The sequence below is a fragment of the Micropterus dolomieu genome, linkage group LG08 (assembly GCF_021292245.1).
Source record: "Micropterus dolomieu isolate WLL.071019.BEF.003 ecotype Adirondacks linkage group LG08, ASM2129224v1, whole genome shotgun sequence".
Lineage (NCBI taxonomy): Eukaryota > Metazoa > Chordata > Actinopteri > Centrarchiformes > Centrarchidae > Micropterus > Micropterus dolomieu.
This window is the reverse complement of record NC_060157.1, coordinates 7084221-7107409: the sequence shown is the minus strand read 5'-3', so window position 1 is coordinate 7107409 and position 23189 is coordinate 7084221. Positions and strand designations below refer to the sequence as shown.

Below are 23189 nucleotides of genomic sequence, written 5' to 3'. Positions count from 1 at the left end.
TACTAGCCAAAAAGCTAAACGAACTCACTCACTTTCCTCTCATTGCTGGAGTCCTTCTTGGTAGCCTTGATGAAATCGCTCCGGCCGTGAAGATACTCATCGTACTCCTCCTGCATCATGTCTCCATTCTCAATGAGCACATGTGGTACATGTGGCTCTAAAGTAAAACAGTTGGTCAGGACATAGACATGATTATAAATAATACAGGAAGATTATAAAGCAGATGGACGTGCCTGAAATTGACACCAGGTAGCAGCACAAGGTGGGGGAGTGTGGTAATCAGTAGCACAGAATCCCCATGTTGATGTGAGAATGAAGAGGTGATTGCTTATCACAGCTGGGCCACATGAAAACAAAATAAGCTCAGAGAGTTTTGCGAATCCTTGGGATTTGAAATGTTAATTGTCTTCAGTGCAGAGTATCGGCAGGTCTTGAAAATCATTGATTTCAGTTTTCTCATAAAAAGGCCTTAGATTAAAAGGCTTACATTTTATTTACAAAGGTAACATATTTTTTTCTAGCCTGCTCTAGGCAGTGTGTGTGATTCTAGAAAATCCCTAGTACTGTTGTTCCAGACCTCTGACCTTTTGTGAAATTCATATGTTGACCCTAAATTAATTAGTTACTTTGCAGCTTAAAGAGGTCCAGGTCATGATTAATGATTAATTAATTATATTAGTGGGAAATATTGCTATATTCTACTGGGAAACACTGGTTGAAATGTAATATAAATGTCCATAAATTCATGTACTTGGTGAATAATTCTAGGCCTTATCATCTCTATTGGTTTTCAGTGTCTGTAATGCAGCTCAGTCCGCTCCATCTCTCTGCTCAAACTGAGCATCCATGTTGTGATTGAAAGTGCAGCACCAGTCTGAGCTGAATTAAATTGCCCAGCACTCGTAGCAGGTCTGTTTGTGAACAAAACCTTCATAAGACGCCTATTGGATCAGTGAGGCCATGGCTCATTCATGCCTCTGGGAGACAAATGGCCCACACATAGTGTAGGTCAAGGCGGGAATGAGAGAGAGACGAGAGCACAGGATTAAAAAAACAGACCTGACGCTGCACACCCACACAATGCTGAATGCTGTCTGACTCCGCTGGCATGGCATACATTAACAACAGGACATTTTGGTGAGTCACCTCGCAATTGATCTGATTAGATACTTAACACAAAACCTGCTGTAAAAGAAGCCTGACAGAGCAGAAGTAAACAAGGTCCAACTAGTGTACTTGAGAGGGGAGGAAAGACTAATTGCTATGCTGTGAGTGAGTTTTGAAGCTGTGGAACCTACCGCTCGGGTAGATGAGGATTTCGACAGGACAGTCATAAGTGTACTTGTCTGCCAGAGTGATGACGACGCTGGTGGCAGAGCGGGCCAGAGGGTCTGCATCAGCTCGGATAGCATGAGACGGGCTCTCTACACCTACACAGAGCAACAACCACAGGAGATCAAATAACCAGTGGGTCCACCTCCAGTAATACCAGTAATAACAAACCAGTAGGCCCCACGGAAATTACTCCCATTTTATTCAGGACAGCTTTTATCAAGGAAACTGATATTTGCATGTGGAAAGCCATAAGACAGTGAGAGCACATCTCCCTGCCCTTCGATGTGCTTAAATGGAAATCCCGAGGCAGAGAGAGCAGCAGCATAGAACCCCCCAGGGTACAGAACAGATCAGGCATCAATGACAACACAAATGACACTGATAAGTCAGACACAGCCTGAAAGGAGGAGCTGGGCTGGCGGCGTGTTGCAAAGTGGCTTGCAGAGGAAGCCGCAAGGATAGGCAGTCTTAAGCAGCTTAAATAAGGTGCCTTGTATTGAATTTGCCAATAAATGCTAAGAGGGAAAGGCTGGCTTTGAGATCGTCTGCTATCCGCTGATGTGCTGGGATTGTGAGCTGAGCTTGACTTTGTTACCTGCCTGAACTTACGCTATGCTCAATTTGTACATGGGAACAAAATTAGAAAAGATTTAAGAAAAGAAGTAAGATAACTTATGCACTGCAAACATCAAGACTAAACAGACAAGCAATTATGAATTATAATGTGAGAATTTTTATGATGCTCAAATCAACAAGTTGCTAAATTTAAAGGAACAGTTTGACATTTTGGACAATACACTTATTAAATGTCTTGCTGTCTTGCTGAGAATTTGATGGGAAGATCAATACCACTCTCATATCTGTATGATAAATTTGAAGCTTCAGCCAGCAGACGGTTTGCTTAGCTTAGCATAAAAACTGGAAACGGGGGACACAGCTAGTCTCGCCAAAGGTGATAAAACCCACCCACCAGCACCTCTAAAGCTTACTAACCAACACATGGACTTATGTGCTGGACTATTGACTGCTCCCGGCCAAGACGTAACCCAGCACACAACCACATCAGTCATATCTACACTCTGTTTTTTGTAAAACAAAGTGATAATCATTGAACTTCAGTTGTGCTGATACCTTGGGACAGAGCATACTAGCTCTGGCAAGTCTCCTGGCTGTAGCTTCATAGCAAATAATCCCAAAATGTTAAATCAACCATTCACAACTTTATATGGCCCACTAATGTTCCCAATACCCAACTATAAAAGAACATTTAGCAAGGTGTGAAAGCAAAACACACAAAAGAACAGTGCTTTATTCCCTTTTCTGCAGCTCACTGCAGGATGCGTCACATTAATAACATCTTATTGCAGACTTGAGAGCTTTCAAGAAGCACTGAAATGCAATTCTTGATTACTGCTGACAAGTGGATTTGCCCTAAGAGAATATATCCAACAAATATGTCACCAGTATTGGTTCATTCTCTAACCTGCGAGGAGATAGGGAGCCCGAATCTCCAGCTGGAAGTTAAACTCATAGTCCATGGAGTTGATGGCCTCCTCCTCCAGTAATGAAGCCAACCACAGCTGGGGGGAGTTGGGAGTTTGATCATGAGGACTTGAGGCACAAGTGAGCCTGTCCCGCCTAAAAGTAGCAAAGCACAACTATATTAAAACTGAGCCATCTTGAAAAACATGTCAAATGTTAGTATGGTCAGCTTCCATCTATAAAAACACACATTTGTGGCCTAGAAATACAGCCAAACCCAATTTTAAAATACACCAAATTTGAACACAACATGTAACATGCTGTAATTTCAACAAGTTTTTATATTGTTTTTATATTGTTTTCATGAATTTATCTGTTCTTACGTTCTGGAGAAGTTTGGAGATAGTCCCTGCTCCTCGTTGATGGTCCTCTGTACCCGGGGTGTACACACAGGTGGAGATGAGACCCTTATACCGCCGCTGGGCAGGGTGGAGAGCTCAGAAGAAGTACTAACTAGAATATGGACCGTCTCCATAGGAGGGATGATCCCAAGGTTAACAACTAACACTGTCCTTTCCAAATCCTCATCCAACACTATGTGTCCTGTAAAACCAGACTAGATTAGTAAACAACCACATTTTTTAATGTACCACAATTTATATGAATCTGAAGGCAACCAAGCGAATGTAAAGCTGTCTGGAAACTGCTGTTATCTTTAAAGTCATAAATATCTCTTCTCAATCAGAGTTCATTTAAACACTTAGTTTAGTACAGTACTCAGTACAGAAGGATTGTCCTCAGAGTTAGTTCTACAGACGGTACTTCTACTCCTACCAAAGAGGTGGTATTATGCTCATTTTCAGGTTCAAAATCTTATTTAGGGGCTGTGACGTCACAGGGATGAAAGGGAAGCGGCTGGACTACAAATGAGCCGTTTTCAAGCAGTTCAGAGAGTTTTCCATTAAAAAATTGTCCATCTGATGAAAATATGGTCAAATGCGTACCCAACAAAAGACTTAAAGGGGTACTCCAGCAATTTAGTATTGCAGTTCCATAAAGTTGGGGCACTCATGAGAGACAGACTGCTGATCAAGGGCAGAGATTTCCTTTTAGTCTTTAGTACTATTAAATCTTCACACCCCATAATGCAACTCTATATTGTCCTATGGTGCGTTCCCGTTCTACTGGAATTTGGAAATACTGGAAATTGGAATTTCCAAGTTCCCAGTCGGAAATTTCAAGTGGAACGCCCCCTTAAGTTGAATTTCCGACTCAGAAAGTTGGGAGAACTTCACCAATCCCGAACTCAAAATCCAAAATGGCTGCTCTAAGCATCAACAAAGTTAAAGCCATAGTAATATCCAACTTCTGTCTTTATTTGTGACTCATCAAATCAGTTGTACACACAATACTGTCCAAATTACATCTGTGGGCATGTTGCTACTGTGTATGTGCAAGAAAACGGGTAATGCATTGTTATCAACTGGTACTGCTAACAATGGCGAGAAGCACTCATCTTGGTTTTACGAAAATCTGTTGTGTACTGGAATGCGATCAACTTGGGAGTGACGTCATTTCCAGCTCTGACTTCCATAGTAATTGGAACGCACCATTAGACCTCTCTGTGTTTGGTAAATGTCTTTCCCATGCTTGCAGTTTGTAATGAGGGCTTTCTGTTATAATTTTGATTCTAGATAACCCTGGTAACCTAATCAGGGGTAATTTCTCAGACTTCAGAAAGCACCTTCCAGAGCCACAGAAGATGTTAAAGAACTGATTTCACAGGCTGAGAGTGTATAACTTCATGTAATGTGTAAACTGATCTTTATTTGTATTATCAGTGGAGTGCACCTTTAAACCTGAACTAAATTATTTTTTTGGCCACTTATTTACAAATCAAACAGACATGAAATAAATTTAAAGTCGTGTCTCAGGCGAAATGACAAATGTTATTAAATATAATAGTCACTCTCCATTTGTCTCCACCAACTCCTAGGGGAAATATCTGGTTCTACAGCTGCTAAATGGTCCACTGTGTTCATCGGCTAGTTGACAACTTTGTCTGTCTGTCATCTGGTGCTGAGCAGGTAGTGTACAGTGGGCTTATATGAGATTCTTCACTAAAAACAGCCTGCTGCTGCTGCTGCTGCTGCTGCTGCTGCTGCTGGAAAAAGAGTTGATGAGAGTGGTGAGAGTGAACCATAGACTGTATGAAGTGAACCAACAGAAAATCAAAATTGACAAGACAATTGAAGGGGAACTGCAGAGTCAGATAATTCTCTATGGGTTCATCACTACAACTAGGAGCAACCCCTTTCATAATTACACATAGTAATTTGACCCAGTGCTAATATGACAATATTGATTACAACAGCTTTCATCTTACCACTGCCACTCTGGAGGCCTCCATTAGATGTGTTGCAGCAATCCAAATAACAGTCATCAATTTTTGCCTTGTCTTTGATTTGCAGTGTTATAATCTGACTGGATATCATAGACTCGAACCCCACAACAATGGAATTTTCCTCCAGCGGATAAATGAACATCCCTAAAAGGCAGTAGGAGAGAAAAAAGTGAAATTTACAAAAGTGTGTTTCAGAGCATAACAGTACATTAATTGAAAGTGGCTATCATTCATACAACGGGAGTATACAAATTAGTCTCCTGTAGTGTTCACACTCACCCTCAATTGCATGGTCCTCGATATTTTCGTAGGTCATAGAGGCTGTCAGGGCCAAAGTATAACCCCTGACACAGGAAGTGATGTCAGAGACACTAAGGGGCAGAGCGCTCCGGTTCTCCTTGTTAATGAGTCCAGGCATGGTGCTTGTTTTAGGATTCTGGTTTGTTGCCACATGTAAACACAAAAAAGGTTTTAAACCAACTCATAAGATAATGATATTTTATGCCAGAAGCAAAAGCTGTAGCAAAGCAAAGTGTTTTTTAAATATTGTATAAATAATATTAAATATATAAAGAGGATTAAAATAAGAAAATGTGAAAAAATTGTGTGAAATATTCAACTGAAACTAATGACATAATTGAGGAAATTATTAAAACTCAACTCATTATAATGAAATGCTGTTTTTCTATTTATTGTAATAATAATAAAGTTCTATTAAATATATTTATTATATTTTTATTTTTAAAAAAAACCCTTATTCACTCTTATGCTAACAAATTAAACAACTGCTAGCAAATGTAGCCAGTTAGCTCCTGTTAGCTGGAGCAATGACAATGTCAAAGTTATTTAGTCAAAGTCTGGAAGTTACACAGAAACTAACATATACATTTATTTATTTAGCTCAACAAAGTTGCTCATGCTACCTACCTAGCTAGACTGGTAACTTAGCATGGAAGTGAGGAGCCTGTGTTAGAAGTGTTAGCTAGTTTTGTGTGTTTTTCTCTAACATCTATTAGAATCAAAACACAGCTGAGGTAACTGTGAATTAACTAGCTAATGTTAGCTGCTGCTCCTGTTAACACTGGTTTGTCGCTTTGATGTTGTAATCCAAGCTCACAACCCAGCCAAGCTAGTTAGCCAGCTAGGTAGGTAGCATGTGCAGCCTAGTTAAGCTCAAGCTCATTCAGTCAGTTTTTTACAGCACCAGCTATATAGTTGATTGGTGCTAACTGGCTAAAACTGACTAAATGTTGATCTTGCTTGCCTAAGGAAGGAGGGATCAACACCACTGTCATGAAAAGAGACATTATGAAGTGGTATGGAATAAAAGTGTTATTAGGGAAAATGTCACTATGTGATAAAAACAGACTTTTGAAATGAGGCATCTTGAAATAAAACTTTCTGATATTTTTTATATATTTCACATGATTTATTCATGTTCCTTCCATAATTGTCACTTTTGTTACCCAGCAATAACATCAGAAACACAGCGGGTTCTCATACACTCAAACAGCTATTATCTAGATCTCAGTTCAGTGAGATATGTATCTAACCTAAAGATAGATATTCCAACCTCAAACGATATGATGTAAAACCAAGGAGCTTTAGGATGGATCACACAGGTAATTTTGAGATAAAGGTCACAGCAGTAAAACACATTTAGGGTGGTATCATCATTACAACACACCAAAAAAAAAATAAAAAGAGTATTCAACGCCATGTGAGGTGAAAAACAAAAATTCACATACATAAAGATAAATTCTCAGGGAGGAATGCAACATTGCTAATTATGTAAGATATAAAATTATCTGTTGCTTTGGGGACTTGCTTCATTGTTAATCTCCTCCGCCAGTAATCTTGGTTATGTGCTGTGAAGGGTCTGTGTCTGCTGTACGACCAGAGCCCCAGCTTGATAGGAAGTGTTATGACGAAAGCAATTTCCATAGAGACAGCTCTGCTTGCTTGCTTGTGTGACTGCAGACTGACCACTACCATCTCTAAAGTCTGCCTTTATTTTTGATACTGTGACTGATTGCATTTAAAATACCTGGCAATCTCACACAAACCACACAATCATATTTACCTAGGTTACTGTAGAAGGTTCACCTGCATGATCTCCAAAGACACAACCTTCACACTCCCTGACTACATAAGAAGACCTTCAGAATCAATAAGAAATTCGATCAGTCTTTCTTATACTCAAACCAGGGTTTTAGGCACCACATGGTTATTGATGGCAAAGAAACAGACTGTTTAGTTGTCTGTCTCGACAGTGCCATCATGTGTCCAGTCAACCAAAAATAGGGGCAATCCCTTCATCCCTCTATAGAAACATTCTCCTCGTACAGGTGTATAAAATAATGACTTAATGAAAGAAGAATTGAAGCACAGCGGGACTGCAAACTCTCGGTTTGATGTGTGATGAGACACAGACACTGAACATCAAGACATTTTATCAAATTAATCTGAAATTAAAGATATTTATAATCTAAATAAGTTTACACTATGCTTTAAAAAATAAATTTCCACTTTCTGCATGGCAGGTGTCAGTTTTTTTCAAGGCATCCTTTTCTATACTGTCTTTCAGCTTATAGTAATTAGTGTTAAAAGTGGCAGTCCCAGGATGCTTCTCTCTTGGTTGGCTCAGTCAAATGAATCACCCTGCCTCCCTCCTGGGTTTGCTAAAAGACCACCAAACCATCAACTCAACATTTCCTATGAACACTGCCACACTCCTCTGCACTCATTAGTGTCAAAACAGAGTGCAGATCCTGTGGTAACCACCTGTTGGAACACAGTGTCTGGATATCTGTTTACAGTGTCACCAGTAGTTTTAATCATCTGACTGGTCGACCTTTCTTTATTTTAAACAAATGACAGGGACCTTTAATATATGAATCATCAGAGAGACACACGGCGACGTGAAAATGCATCTGATATAATGATACATTATCAGCCTCATTATCTTACCTTTCATTTGTGTCAGTTGGGTATGCAGCAAGAATCTCTGTTAGAAGTCCACTTATCAGGAAAGATATTCTCCTCCTCTGCGACCTCTCTCAGCTCCCCTTTTTTGTTCTCTCTTTGTGGCGTAGAGGGAATGGGAGTGCTGCCACAGGTGGCAGAAGCTACAGATGCAGTGGCCACATTGTTAGTTGGATGTACACCGCAAAGAAAAGGAAAGGTAGGAGCTGTTGCAGCAGCAGTTCAATCAAGCACAGCAACATGTGGTTGCAAAAGCGGTTGCATTTATTCTCCTCCCTCCTCCTCCTCGCTGTGGATGCTGGAGTTGGAGGGCTTGAGGGAGAGAGAGGGGGGCTGAGACAGTGGGTCCAGTCCTTCCAATAAACATCCCCCTTCCCTTTAGATGCGCATTCAAAGCATCAGCACCACCCACTCACTCCAGTCCTCCCTGACATCAATGACAACAAGAACCATCCAGGTATCTTTTTAATAGCTGGGATCAGAGTGAACACCATGAGAGTGAAAAAAAAAGGCTGGAACAGATGGGTGGGTGAGGGAGCACTACATGCCCCCCTCATATCACCTATAATCTCTCTCTCTCCCTCTCTCCGGTGTAATTGGAAAGCTCTTAATGTTTTAAATCCTATGTGGGTGTTTGGCTGTCTCTATGTTTTTGTGATCACTCGGTTTGATCCATCTGTTTTCCTGCAAGGTTACCATGACAATTAATGTGTGTTTATGAAGTCATTTTGGTAGTCGTGAAAATGTAGACAGTGTCTGTGTGTGTGTGTGTGTGTGTGTGTGTGTGTGTGTGTGTATGCGTGCGTGTCTTTGTGTGAGTGTGGGTTGGCAGAAACTCAACATCCGCCTCCAAATTGAATCAACCTGCAGCCAATAAAACTCTGTACCCCCCACCCCTCCCTCTTACTGTCTATCTGTTTCTCAACCATTCAAACCCGGTCACACTCACACAAACACACACACTGACACACTCACTTTCTGTCTGTCTCACAACAACTGAACAGTGGAAGGGTTAAAGACAAATTCCACTTAAATGATTTTATTTCAGCAGCCGATTGATTGATCTGTTAATTTATTTTGTTTTGGTCTATCAGAAAATAATGACAATTTCCCTAAATTCCTAAAGCTTAAGGCAAAGTCAACAAATTACTTGTTTTGTCCACCTAATAGTCCAAACACCCCATAGAATCGGGGACATCAGTCACATTAGACAAAGAAAACATGCAAATCCTATTAGAGATGCTGGATCTTGAGAACATGCAGTATTTTTTACTTAAATGATAACCACACCAATAGGTCGGCTAATCCTTTCTGCTCTGCTTTGACTAGTGAGTCATCATCAGATGCATGGTAAACATGTCCTTAACAGGTGAACAGGGCGGAAACAATTAGACAATAGAGACATTTATTTATTTTAATTCTTTTTCACACAAAAATTCTCCTCTAATGTGAAAATTTGTTGCATTTCTTTTTCTTACCTGATTTTAAATTGAATGATTTTAAGGCTCTGGACTGTTGGTCCACTAAACAATTAATTTGAAGATGTCACCTTGGGTTCTCTGAAGTTGTGACATTTTTCATTATTTTTTTTGACATTTTATAGATCAAACAATGAATGAATTAATCAAAAATAATAATAACTGCAGCACTAGTTCAACATCTAACGTCTAAACCTCAACATCTAACTTTAAGTGGAATTTGCCTTTAACCCTCCTACTAAATAGAAAATAGTAATCAGTTAACAAAAGAAATAGTAACAGGCAGAATAATCAATGATGAAAATAATAATTACTTGCAGCCCTACTATTTAAAGACCTATGATATATTCCTAGCTATAATGTTTTTAGATTTATAAACTTAACATGAATTGACTGACTGTAATGAAGAAACTAAATCAACCAACACTCAAGATGAAGCCCATAGAGTAATATTTATGAAATGGAAAGCAAGTTTATAATAGAAATAGCCTACATTTCACATAACGTGCAATATACATCTTATAAAATGTCATGTGCAATATTATTGCAATTGTTTTTTATGGATTTCTATAAAAATTAGATTGGTATATTTCCTATCATTCAAAAAACCTTATTATGTAGTCCTTCTGTTGTGCATTGTGTGGTGGGTCTGTGTGATGGGTGTGTCAGCAGGTTCACTCTACGAAAAGGGTGGGAACACTACGGAGCCTTCAGGTATTCCTCATAAACCTCGTAAAAATAACATTGTCTGCATTCAATTGTTTCACTGTCGTTCTAAAAAACACACAAACACACATAAAAGCGACTATGAAACAATAAGAACATATTTTACAGCCAACATCATACAGGGAGATAGACAGAATCATAATAGTCACTTTTAAATCGTCGTCAGAGTGTAGAATCAGGGTAAATATGGGTTTCCTAAAACGTTTCCTTCGACTTTCACCTCAAGATATGCCACGGAATTATGGTTAACTTTAGCTGACTTTTTTAAATCAACAAGTCAATTATATTTATCCTCTATTTACCTCCATGATTGGTTGCTTCTGGTGGCCTGGTCTTTAAATGTTAATTATTCCGATGCCCCCGAAGGCAGCATCAGTGGTGTGGTCCAGCGGGTTGCGGTTGGTCCAGGTCTGGACAGCGGCTTGTCGTCACTGCACTTTGCACGCACATCATTCACGCTGACATCAAACTTTTTGATAAAAATTTATTTGTGTCGAAATAAACCCACAATTAATGTTTGAAAATGTCCGAAGACTCGTGGGCGGTTGCAGTCGACGTTCAAGAAGCTACAACTCCATCCATACAGGTAAGGTTAAGTTTTAAAGGTGACCAACAGCTTGAAAAATAACATCAAACGAACTTGCTCATCGTTCGTTAGCAGGTTAGCTCAATATGCTACCTAGCTGCTGTGTCTGCAATATGGCATGCTAACAATTTTCGCATTATTTTTTAGCCTATAATGTTATAAAACTGTATTTCCTCTGGCCAGATTGACTTCTCAAAGAAGGTGGATCGACTGCGTGGTCCACGCAACATAAGAGGAGACATAAATGGTAACTTAATTAGTTGTTCTCCCCTTATTAACATCCCCGCTATCTAATTTTACCGCTTAGTTGTCGTGGTGTCTGACGGACTTTTGTGTGGTTTTCCACCTGTGCAGGCAACATTGTGCCGGAGAGAGCTGAAAATGGAGGCTGGACAAGAGACGGGGACAAAGTGGACCTGGCTGAACAGTCCCTGTTGAATAAACTGATCCGCCGCTCTCTGGTGCGGAACAGAAACCAGGTGGAGGTTCTGCAGCGGGACCCCACCTCTCCTCTGTACTCTGTGAAGACCTTTGAGGAGCTGAGACTGTGAGTTTGAAATTGATCTGAAATAGATGAGCACAGTATGTCCCCCCCCCCCCCAAACAATTTAATCTTTGTTTGACTTGATGATCAATAGGAAACCTGAGCTGCTGAAGGGTGTCTACAACATGGGTTTCAACAGACCATCCAGAATCCAGGAGAATGCTTTGCCCATGATGTTGGCACAGCCGTGAGTTCATTTTTACTCTGTTGAAGAAGTAATTAATTCACAGATTTGTCAATGGACAGAAAATTAATAAAACAATTCTGATAACCAAGTCATTTATCAAGAAAAGGCTTCTCAAATGGAAGGATTTGTTGCTCTTCTCTCCTATGTATGTCTTTAAACTTGAATTACCTTGGACTTTGGGGAAAGATATTGTCAGCAATTTGTTGAGGTTGGAGGAGTTGGTGTTTTAATTTCAAAATACTTTATTTTCTTGCTCATTTTTCTCAAATATGAGGATTTGCTGTTCTTCTCTTTTGATGACATGGCAAATTGAACATTGACTAAATATTGCTCTATTGGTTTGATTAAATGACCCGACACCATCACCTTGGACTCTGGGAAATTCCAGTAGGTGTTTTTGCTGACATTTTTAGACTAAATGATTATTCAATTAATCAAAATAATATCCACAAAATAACAAATAATTTACTTTGATGGAATGCAGATTATTTAAGGAGTCTTCCATTAATAGCAATTATTTTCATTGATTATTACGCCTGTTAAATTCAGTCAGAAAATAATCATAATTTCAAGATGACATATTCAAATTGCTTGTTTTGTCCAACCAACTATCCAAAACTCAATATTCAATTTAAATATAAAACTGAGAGGAGTGGTAAATCCTCACAACTGAAAAGCTGGAACCAGCAAATGTTTGGCATTTTTAATTGAAAAATGACTAGTTAGATCGTCTAATTATCAGTTTCACTTAACAGTTTAATGCAGGATTTGGCTTTAGGGGTAGAATTTTGACTTTTCCCAGTTCATTCAAATGGCTGGAACATACTATCAACAAGAAATAATAAAATATCAATGGTTTTACTAATTTGGACAACTAAATGTAAACTAGACATTCTCTCTCTCTCTCTCTCTCTCTCTCTCTCTCTCTCTCTCTCTCTCTCTGATTTATCCTGAAGTAAAATGGACTAGGGCTACAACTAACAATTATTTTTATCAATTTATCTGCCAGTTTGTTCTGTAAATCATTAGAATATTGTGAAAAGGGCCCAATGTCTTGGTGATGAAGGTGACCTCCATCAAATGTCTTTAATTCAACAAGTAGTCAAAATATTCACTTTACTATAATGTAAGGGCAAGAAATGAAGCACATCTCACTTATTTCTGCTTGAAAAATGACACATGATTAATAGATTATCACAGTCTCTGACCAGTTTCAGTTCTAAAATGGACTATAACTATCATCCTTTAATTTAATGCTAAAAACTATGAAGTAGCTATTAAGAGAATTTTACCACACTTGCATCAGGCTTGTCTGGTATTTATTAACTTCTTTATGTGTGTATTTTCTCTGGTTCCAGACCTCAGAATCTGATTGCCCAGTCTCAGTCTGGCACAGGTAAAACCGCTGCTTTTTCTCTCGCAATGCTCAGCCATGTAAACCCAGCTAAAAAGTGGACTCAGGTAAGTGTAACATGTAGTCTGCAGAGCCACCCAGTGTCCCTTCAGTTGGAGACGCTGAAGTAAACTCTCCATTTAAAAATGGTTTGGTTCTTTCAGTGCCTTTGCATCTCGCCAACATATGAGCTTGCGCTGCAGATTGGTCAAGTAATCGAGCAAATGGGGAAATTTTGTCCTGATGTGAAACTGGCATATGGAATTCGAGGCAGCAAAAGTAAGAATGTGACCTTAAGTGTAGTTACGTTGGATGAAGTCATGAGAGAGCCGGTGTTGGTTATATCACTATGTGAATTTCTGCATTCTGTTCAGTGGAGCGAGGCACCAAGTTGCAGCAGCAGATTGTCATAGGAACGCCGGGTACAATCCTCGACTGGTGCACCAAGTACAAGCTCATCGACCCAAAGAAGATTACTATGTTTGTGCTGGACGAGGCTGATGTGATGATCGCCACACAGGGTCATCGGGACCAGAGCATACGTATCCATAGGTGGGTTCCTTTCAGAGAAGCCTACCAATGACAAGAGTTTAATTTGTCATGTCGGTCAACAAGCCTCTCGTCACAATATTTTCTTCTTTTCTCTCCGTACCAATGCAGACAACTGACAAAGGACTGTCAGATGCTCCTTTTTTCTGCAACCTTTGAGGACTCTGTGTGGAAGTTTGCAGAGCATGTGGTTCCCGATCCCAATATCATCAGGCTGAAGCGTGAAGAGGAGACTCTGGACACCATCAAGCAGTTCTATGTGGTCTGTAAGGAGAAGGAAGACAAATTCACAGCACTGTGTAATCTATATGGCACCCTTACCATTGCACAGGCCATGATCTTCTGCCATGTAAGTCAGTTGTTTGAACTGTTTGGTCCACACTATATAATGAGAGAAAAAAAACACTTTCCCTTTCGCTGTTGGATCTCAATTACACCTGGTGATCTGTATCTGGATGCACAAAATGGATCAAAGCATCTGATACGCAGGCCTTTGCATTTATACATGGTATTAATAATTCTCTCCATCTAAATATGTGCATACATGAGGCAGGGTTGGAGGATGTCAACAAACTTGCAGAGTCCCACGTGAAGGGAAGACTTGTTGGCTACTACTTGTAGCTGTTGATGTGCAGCTAAACCTAGTAGGTAGAGGCAAAGTCAGGAAGTGTTTTTCCTTGTCCACATAGGATGTCCAGATACAGATTGCATGTTAAAGCCAGATGTAAGTGTGGTGTTGACGTTTGGTAAATTGACAGGTGATAAGGTGTGTTTTAATGCATCTGCATTGGCCAAAACATGTCTCTTTAAGACGTTACCTTATGGTATGACTTAAAAATATATCTAATTTATCACAAATAACAAAAATTCAAATTTCAGCAAAATATCCCCTGACAGGATGCAGTATGAGCAATTCAGTTCAGCTGATAGTTTTTCTTCAGACTCGCAAGATGGCAGCTTGGCTGACTGCAAACCTGACCAAAGAGGGCCACCAGGTGGCATTGCTGAGTGGGGAAATGACCGTGGAGCAGAGAGCTGCGGTCATCGAACGCTTCAGGAACGGCAAGGAAAAGGTGCTCGTGACCACCAATGTGTGCTCCAGAGGTGAGGGAGATTAAGACTGACTGACTAATTAAAACGTCGTCTTTATGTTGGGAGGTGAGTATAAGTGTACCCAACCTATTTGTGGTTATGTTGACTACAGGGATTGATGTGGAACAAGTGTCACTTGTGGTCAACTTTGACCTGCCTGTGGACATGGATGGGAACGCTGACAATGAGACATACCTTCACCGGATTGGCCGCACAGGACGCTTTGGCAGAAGAGGATTTGCTGTCAATATGGTTGACAGCAAACACAGCATGGATATTATCAACCAAATTGAAATGCATTTCAGTATGTTCCCGTTTCTTTCAGTTTGATTAACACAGCAAATATAAATCCTGTCACTGTCTTTATATTTACATAGGTTTATTGTTGCTGCTCACCAAGTCATGTATTTGTAAGAAGAACTTGGCAATAAATCCGATTCTGATAAGGATCCTAACATGACGTTATCTCTCCTTCTCTCACAGACAGGAGAATCACAAAACTTGACACCAGCAATCTTGAGGAGATGGAGAGCCTAATAAGCTGAATGCTTTGCTACATGCACTCCCAATACTGAGGCAGTTAGACGTGTTACGTCAAATGTGACTTGAGTTATTTCAAGGGTTTATTGATTGTAATGTTTACAGAAAAGACATGCGTGCTAATGTTGGCTATGGAAACTTAGTTCATGGCACTAATTTGTGCCAAAGTTTTCACTTTGACTTTCATTTGATGTGTCTGCATTGATTGATCACTGGAGTCACCTTAAGCCTTTAAACTGTCTCCCAGAGACCTTAAACTAACCAGTAGCTGTTAAAACAGCATTTAAGAAGGGTGGTGATATTACTACAGTTAATTGTTTGCAGTGTTTGATTATCTGAAGTGTGTATGTGTGTGTGTGTGGTTTGTTTTTTTTTTTGAAGGATTGGTGGGGCACAAGACTGCCTCCCTTACAGATGTTTGCACGGCTTGATAAAAGTTGAGATCAGATATTTGAGTGAATGCTTCAGCCTTGTGGTGCCTGACAGTTAGTTTCCTCATAACTTAATTTGGTGTGGGATCTGACTGTGAAGCCAGAGCTGTTACTGTGTGGATAAAAAATAAATATACTGTTGCATGTGAAACCTGTTCAGTTTCTTGCAGTTGAATTGCTGTTTTTGTTTGACTGCTTTAGATGGTCAGAGGACTGACATTGGCCCTTTTATCAAGTAACACCAAAAGAATGAATCAGTTGCTCAGAACCTTTTATTAAACATAATCTGACAAACGTGTATTTCTTCAGTGAATATACAATATGTTCAAAACCCTCTAACCACTTAATTCTCTGCACTTTAGTGTGTTAATCATTTAAATACATTTTGTAAGTGAACAGGAGCATGTGTGTCTTGATTAGTCATATGTCACGCTTCATAAACGCATTGCTCTTATCCATCCAGAAATCATTTTGTGGCTCTATTCTATAGGAAGTGATATAAAAGCAGTACTTCAGTCAGAACAGAGTGAGTGTTTGAAATGGACCTTTTTCACAGCAGTCATTTTGAACAATAGAAGGCGTTACTAATAATGACAGCGATGGCTGTGATTCATTTGGTATTTACACATGTGCCTTTCTTACTGTTGCACTTCAAAATGTCTTGTGTCGAAGAGGCCTACTGCTTTCCTGTTTGGTGTACACATAGGATCCCTTTTTCTCCTTTTTGAGCAGCATGTGTCATCATTTAGACAAGTGACTCAACACATACAAGTCTGTAAAATTAAATTTCAGTCACAAGACTAAGTATACATTTTATGTATTTGTGTTCAAGTATTTTAAGTATTGTGCAGTCCCCCTGAATAAACAAACAAGTCATTTAAAATGTGTTTACAAGCCATTAGATGAATTAATTGACTTAATTGTTCAAAATTTGCTGGTCAATAGTTGCACACAAAAAAGCTTGTGAACTTAAAAATGTTTTAAGACATAAATTATTTTTTGAGTCTGATGTTTTATCACAAAATTAAATTTAAAACTCTTAAAGCACATCTAAAGTCCTAAAAGATATTTTTATCAAATCTTGTGGAAACAATATCCAAAATAATAAAACTTCTGGGGCTCCATAACGTCCCTCCCTCCCTTTCATCTCACTCATTGAAAAGTCCTGAATCTTTTTCCATTTGAAAATGCCGGACAGTTTACTTTATACTTCACTAACAAGTGCATCCTCAGTGTATGTGTGCTGGAGGTTTCACACTTTCCCCCCTCAGCAGATGGATGTGAAAACAGCCTTCTAGCATCAAACTCACAACATCACTGTGTACTGCAGTGAGGCTCAAACATCCAAGGGAAGAAACAATAAGCAAAACACATTTTGGAGTGGTGGGGGACTCTATATACCAACATTAAGACAAATTTCAACTGCAAAACATAAAGCTCACTCGTGCTCCACCATGCTGTCATTCTGGGAGATGCACAGCAACCATCTGTTCAAGATGCCACACTGGGCTAAGGTCATATTCATATCTGTGAAGGTCCTGCGTGGCAGATCCATGGTCTCAATGGAAGTGTCTCCATATTTGACTCCATACCTGACCTCTGCACTGGCTTTCACCGTCAGCAGAGTGTCTGTGGGGTTAAAGTGCTGCTGAAACCTCCTACCACATGGTGCTCGGATAGCTAGGAGCAAGCTGCCAGTGGCACCAGCTTCTTTGGTCATTATTGGTCCTGGTTCAGGGGGTTTAGGTGTGACCCTGAGATGCACATCAGCCCTCTTGTCCAGCTCAGAGCTGCAGGTCTGGGTCACAGCCTTCACCATGGGGAGATCTGGCTCCTCATTCCTGCGCCTTTGCTGTGGGATAGCATCATCAGACAGGCTCAGCATGGACATCTGTTTGTCCAGGTTTCTCCCAAGACTCACCTCTGACTGCCTCCTCTCTATGGATGGAAGGACCTTGTACTTGTTTAAGGACTGTGGTGGAGCAGCAGGGGCGTGTTGCAGCATCTGCAGGACTTCATCCTGGCTCAGCTGGCTGGCTTGCCACATTATGGGCTCTGACTGGAAGTGGAGGTTTCTGTCCGGCCTGATGTACACAGGAGAATTTGGAGACACAGGTGGCCCCCGGATGCTGGCTGTGTCACCTGCATGCAGAGAGTTGTTTACAGCAGGTCTGCTTCGCCCTTTGGAGGACTTTGGCCTTGCTAAATGCATTGATAACCAGCTGTTAAGGTTCTCTCTAGCATTACAGTAAAGAAAAGTCTGTCAGTGAAGAATCGCAGTTGTTGTCTTGGCTTCAATCCTTCAAAAAAAAAGTAAAGAAAGCCATACCTTAGAAGTTAATATCTCCACTTCTAAGACCGTTTTAGAAGAAGTTTTACTACCTGGAAGAGCAGATGCCTGCTACTGGAGCTAAATTACAGGTTTAAGCGTTAAAAACGTCGTTCGTGCGCGTTACTTTTGAATCGCTTTCAATCCAGTTTGCCAGTTTCAGCAGGAAGTACCTCCAGTGAGCGTCGGCGAGGTTGCCGTGACAGTCTGGTTGCCTTGAGGACGACTTGTGTGCTGGAGACAGGGAGGCCCCTGATGTTGGAAGTGCGTAACTGCAGCTAGATTAAGATTAGATTAATCAGATTGAAACCTTATGTTCTGAGATGTCCGGGCCTTCTTTAACTGCACCAAAAACATATTTAACATCGTTGAATCACCTTAATGCTTCGTGACATTTCCTATATTTGTTAGAACTGCTTAAAAACATGATTCTGAATTTTAAAGTCTGCCACAGAAAACGACATTGATCCTGTTTGAGATCTCAGAGACGCCCAGCAGTGAAAGCATTGGTGAACAACTTTTACTTTTACTTTTATGCAGGATACCACTGTATAGAAATACTCTGTTATAAGAAAAAGTATTGCATTCAAAGATTTAATGTAAAAATACTTAAATAAGTAAAAATTAACCTATGCAGAACTGTCCATTTCAGAATAATATATATTATTTTGTTTGATTATAATTATTGATGCATTAAGTTGTGAATGTTGCAGTTGGTAAATAGGCTGAGTTTAATTACTCATATAGCCTACTGCTGGGTAGCTTGTGAGTTGTAACCCTTTGCTGGGATATATAAAGGTTTATCTTAACCTATAACAAAACATCATAATGTATTTGTTATATATTTTGTATTAATAATCTGTATCTGCCATCTGCAAGGAACAGGTAACTTAAGTTATAAAATAAATATAGTGAAGTAATACAATATTTACCTCTGAAAAGTAGTAGAAAATAGAAATACTTGCCTCAAATGTGTACTTAAGTAAAGGACCTTTGTTGTTTTCCACCACTGTGTAAAACGTGATTTGTGGTGTAAGTACCTTTTACACAACATTAACTCTCCCAAATCCCTAATAAGTCTGTTTAGATTTCTGTTATTGGATTTCACAACAGTTTGTTCATAAGAGAAAAGAAAATCATTAGTAACACCGCTATGTAGCATAACACACTGGTCTTTTCTTTGTCTGCAAATATTAGAACAATATCTCCTTATTTGGTGTAATAATGATGTTTTAAGGGCAGGGTTACCACTTCAATACTTTTCTGCACATGTAACAAAACTTTTCTCAGGTAAAAGGCTGTTTGACAAAATGTTTATCAGATGGCTCTATAATCCATTGTCACATCAACATAACACAAATTAACAACCATCAACCAAGTGGATTTCTTTTTTATTAAGTTACACTGTTTATAAATTGTTTGAATTAATGATAATATATATATATATATATAGTACATTATAAGTACAGTACATTTTTATAACAATACACCAATCACTTCAAATAAAGAATACCAGCATATTTTGTTATTTATAAATTAAATGAAAAGTTATTATATACAGTGGGGTTAACAACTCTGAGTACACTAAAGCTTTTCTTCCATAAGTGGCTGACAACAGTTTATAAAGCAAAATTACATTCTTTTCCTCTAAGTAAAAATGTTGTAGTATTTGGTTTGGTCATTGAACTGCAAGTATGTGTTTACAGAAATTTTAAGATCCACATTATTCCAGTACTTCTGGCTGTAATGTTAAGAGTATGTATATCCCAGATAAATTAGTTTAGACTTTTTGAATCACTAAAGAAGTGGTTTGGCCCTCGACCCTGTACGCAGGATAAGCGGTTGACGATGGATGGATGGATGGATGGATGAAGAAGTGGTTTGGAAACTGCTACTCACCCATTAAGGCTGCAGTTTACCGGTATTCTTTTTTTCTGTATTTTTTACTATAAGACCGTGATAATTTATGCAGTACTTAGTATCACCAAACATCAGATCATCTAGTATTAGATTACAGCAATACCCACCGTGTAACAGGAGTATAAATATGTTAAAATTTGAATGAGATATGGTACGAGAACATCATGCCCAAAGGCTTCTAAGAGAAGCGAGCTTGTGCCCGGGAGGTCGCTGGTTCAATCCCCGGACCAGCAGGATAAAATCTGGGTATGGAAAGTAAAACAAATAGTCCCTCATTTACCACCACTGAGGTGCCCTTAAGCAAGGCCCATAACCCCAGCCGCTCCAGGTGAGCTGCTCAGTGGCCAGCAGACGAGGCTGCGGTTGTGCTGGGCAGCTTCCAAGTGTAAATGTGTAGAGTGTACATGGGATCAGGGCCTTCCTGCAAATAAGAGGTTACTCTCAGAGAAGCTTATACAGCTTTCATACAAGCATTTCTCTAATATATAAAATCATGATTACTATCAGTTCTAAATCAGATTATTTTCATTATTGATTATCAAATTGGTTGATAATGATTTACTACATTGTGAGACCAAACTATTTGGTGTTTTTGCTTGAAAAAATAACTTCAATATTTAATCGATTCTCAAAATAGCTGCAGATTAACTTTCATCAGATCAACTAATTGATTAACAAACTGATCTTTGCAGCTCTGGTTCTAAATAATATATCCCCACATAATTTGTATCAACTTGGTCTTTTTGGGGGATAAATTGTGAAAAACAAACAGCTATTAGCACTGAGCAAAGACTTCTGTTCCCTTCAACAATTTAAATTAAAAACAAATAAATCTATGAGCAAAAGCTGAATTTTAAAGTTCATTCAGATTATAAAGACTAACATGCAACATTATAATTAACAGTAGATAATGCAGTAGGTACAGATTAGCATCAATGAAATGATGCTAAATTATTTGTATCCAACACTGTACAGAGAAACACTTAAATCACCAAACAGGAGTAGTAGCTAGCTTTAAAGCCCTTCAGGTGGGACAAGTAGAGGATATTTAATCATTTAAAGTGGCAGACAATAGTACTTGTTGCTCTCTATGGTAAATCAAGCAGATTATGTTGAGCGTAAAGTTCCTCTGTGATCTGGTACACCTCAGAGATAAGAGGTAGAGCGTCCCCTAGCATGGCCACGACTTGCTCCGGAGGCCCTACATTCATCACTTCAAGGAAAGCGGGACGCCCTGGGAGCACGCAGAACGCCATGCCTGCAGCCTTACGGACCAGCCAAGGGTGGTGCTGGGCAAGAGACTCATTGTAGGCCTCTGCACACATGACAGATGTCTTGCTGTCCTCACTGCTGGTGCGGAGGCGCTCCAGGAAGAGCTCCAGCCACCTCAGCGCACGGTGCAGCCTCAGTAGAGTACGGCAGCCTGACTCTGCATGGCTGCCCCTCTTGGTCAGGTCCACTAGTCCATTCTCCAGCTCATATTTTACCATTGACTGGACAGTGACATAGTGAGACCCGTTCTCACCCTCCAGGTAGTTGACCAGGATCTTGATCTTGTTGACAGCATCCTTGGAAATGAAGCCAAAGACATTCCCCAAGCTGTTCAGAAACCTATTAAAGGGATGAACAAAACACCTCAGTGACACTTTGTAGACTGCTTCAGCTGAGTGTAGTATGTACAGCACTGGCTAACCAGGCTGTAAGTGCATACACATTTTATCAGTTCACACAAGAGAAACCACATAAGTCCAACACATGCCAAAAGATTTGACCAACTTACTTTACAAGACCACGCCACCCAGCGACGTAGTGTTCAAGGTAGACCTCTTTATTCTCGGACAAACACAACTTGAAAGTGTCGAGCACCTCCTGTAAGCAGAATGTCTGGTCTTCTGAATCAACAGAATCTGCCATGGTTTTCTATACGGAAGTGCTACCGACAAAAACGGACAGGTAACAAATGAATGAGCAAAGGTATTTAACGGCTGCTAACAAAGTGGAGATGGCAACAAATGTAAGTACTGAGGTAAACAACCACAGAGCGAACACATTACCTCCAAGAAAACTTAAACGTGAAAGAAAAACTAAGCATTTCTCTTCGTATCCGTAAGACAAGTTACTGCTTCTCTAATCTGCTTCTACTGCGCAGACGCGGGCCGGAAATCACCGGATATTGGTGACTTTGCCTCCAAAATAAAAGCGATGGCGTCGGAGGTTCAGCGCTTCAGTAAGAAAATAGAGGACTGTGGCTACCATGCGATCAATTAGAGATCTGTAACATTTAGATAACTGAATGTCACTGTGATTTGTTAAAATAGATTTTAAAGCTCGATAGGCAATTTACTTCAGAGGCATTCTCGTTATATTTGTTGAAATTCCAATCAATGCATCAAAAAATAAAACAATCAGCATCTGTGGCTGTGCTTTTTAAAACAAATGTTAATGCCACACTCTAATTGGTGACATGAGATTTAAAAACTGTTGTCCAAATGACATGGGAAAAATGACGCTGTACATTTTCTTGTGTTACAAATTCTATAGCTTAATCTATATTATTTACTGTCATGTATAAATCTAGGCTACTTTATTTACTTCAGTTCCCAGCTAATCAGGGCATTAATAATCATAATAATAATAATAATAATAATAATAATAATCTTTATTTGTAGAGCACTTTTCAAAAACAAGTTACAAAGTGCTTTAACAAGTGTAAAGACAATAATACCCAAGAGACAATAATACAAAAACAATACAAGATAAAAGCATAAAAACATTGAAGACTAAAATACACGTTTAAGATAAATATAAAATAGAATAAAATAAAAGGGATAAAATAAAGTCAAATAAGATCGGGAAAGGCTCTCCTATAAAAGTATGTTTTAAGAAGGGACTTAAAAGAGTTCACTGACTCAGCCGACCTGATTTCCTCGGGCAGGCTGTTCCAGAGCCTCGGGGCCCTGACAGCAAACGCTCTGTCCCCTTTAGTTTTCAGTCGAGACTCTGGAACAGACAACAGACCTCTGCCCGAGGATCTCAAGGTATGTGCTGGTGTGTATGGGACTAAAAGTTCAGAAATATAACAAGGCGAGAGGCCATGCAGAGCTTTAAAAGTGATCAATAAAATTTTAAAGTCAATTCTAAAACATACTGGGAGCCAGTGTAATGAAGCTAAAATAGGAGTAATGTGGTCATATTTCTTTGTTCTGGT

At 39.5% G+C, this 23189-nt stretch overlaps 5 protein-coding genes across 17 annotated transcripts in view; 1 reads left to right on the top strand and 4 right to left on the bottom strand.

The window, feature by feature from the left end:
* Positions 1-5653, bottom strand: part of vwa5b1 (von Willebrand factor A domain containing 5B1) — a 26810-nt gene extending 21157 nt beyond the window's left edge. The window contains exons 1-6 of the mRNA XM_046056475.1: positions 5501-5653; positions 5204-5365; positions 3201-3420; positions 2819-2973; positions 1299-1430; positions 33-157 (exon numbers count right to left, since the gene is read on the bottom strand). Of these exons, the coding sequence (XP_045912431.1) occupies positions 33-157; positions 1299-1430; positions 2819-2973; positions 3201-3420; positions 5204-5365; positions 5501-5639 (933 nt within the window). The 5' untranslated portion in view covers positions 5640-5653. The remainder of the gene's footprint in view (positions 1-32; positions 158-1298; positions 1431-2818; positions 2974-3200; positions 3421-5203; positions 5366-5500) is intronic.
* Positions 1-23189, bottom strand: part of LOC123975176 (basement membrane-specific heparan sulfate proteoglycan core protein-like) — a gene marked incomplete at its 3' end in the record, with an annotated part of 647231 nt that overhangs the window by 213584 nt on the left and 410458 nt on the right.
* ddx19a (DEAD-box helicase 19a) lies at positions 10792-15883 on the top strand. The gene is made up of 11 exons (XM_046056444.1): positions 10792-10996; positions 11180-11243; positions 11351-11543; positions 11635-11727; positions 13086-13188; positions 13285-13399; positions 13495-13672; positions 13781-14018; positions 14611-14773; positions 14874-15065; positions 15245-15883. The coding sequence occupies exons 1-11, from the start codon at positions 10934-10936 to the stop codon at positions 15304-15306; spliced, it is 1464 nt and encodes a 487-aa protein (XP_045912400.1). The 5' UTR covers positions 10792-10933; the 3' UTR covers positions 15307-15883.
* On the bottom strand, positions 15987-18308 carry ubxn10 (UBX domain protein 10). 6 transcript variants are annotated; one of them, XM_046056468.1, is made up of 3 exons: positions 18115-18308; positions 17654-18032; positions 15987-17584 (listed from the first exon to the last, which is right to left on the bottom strand). In XM_046056468.1, exons 2-3 carry the CDS (start codon positions 17942-17944, stop codon positions 17171-17173), a joined length of 705 nt encoding a protein of 234 aa, XP_045912424.1. In that variant the 5' UTR covers positions 17945-18032; positions 18115-18308; the 3' UTR covers positions 15987-17170. The 6 variants fall into 6 exon arrangements, with proteins under 6 accessions (XP_045912424.1, XP_045912425.1, XP_045912421.1 ...); XM_046056469.1 differs by having other exon boundaries at positions 15987-17874; positions 18062-18306; XM_046056465.1 differs by having other exon boundaries at positions 15987-18032; positions 18115-18306.
* The window catches only part of LOC123975203 (ceramide-1-phosphate transfer protein), a 3693-nt gene continuing 1332 nt past the window's right edge, over positions 20829-23189 (bottom strand). The window contains exons 1-3 of one of the 2 annotated variants that reach the window (XM_046056473.1): positions 22036-22178; positions 21762-21914; positions 20829-21592 (exon numbers count right to left, since the gene is read on the bottom strand). In XM_046056473.1, the coding sequence (XP_045912429.1) occupies positions 21070-21592; positions 21762-21895 (657 nt within the window). In that variant the 5' untranslated portion in view covers positions 21896-21914; positions 22036-22178 and the 3' untranslated portion in view covers positions 20829-21069. Of the gene's footprint in view, positions 21593-21761; positions 21915-22035; positions 22179-23189 lie in introns of those variants that run through there. The other variant, XM_046056474.1, reaches the window with a different exon arrangement.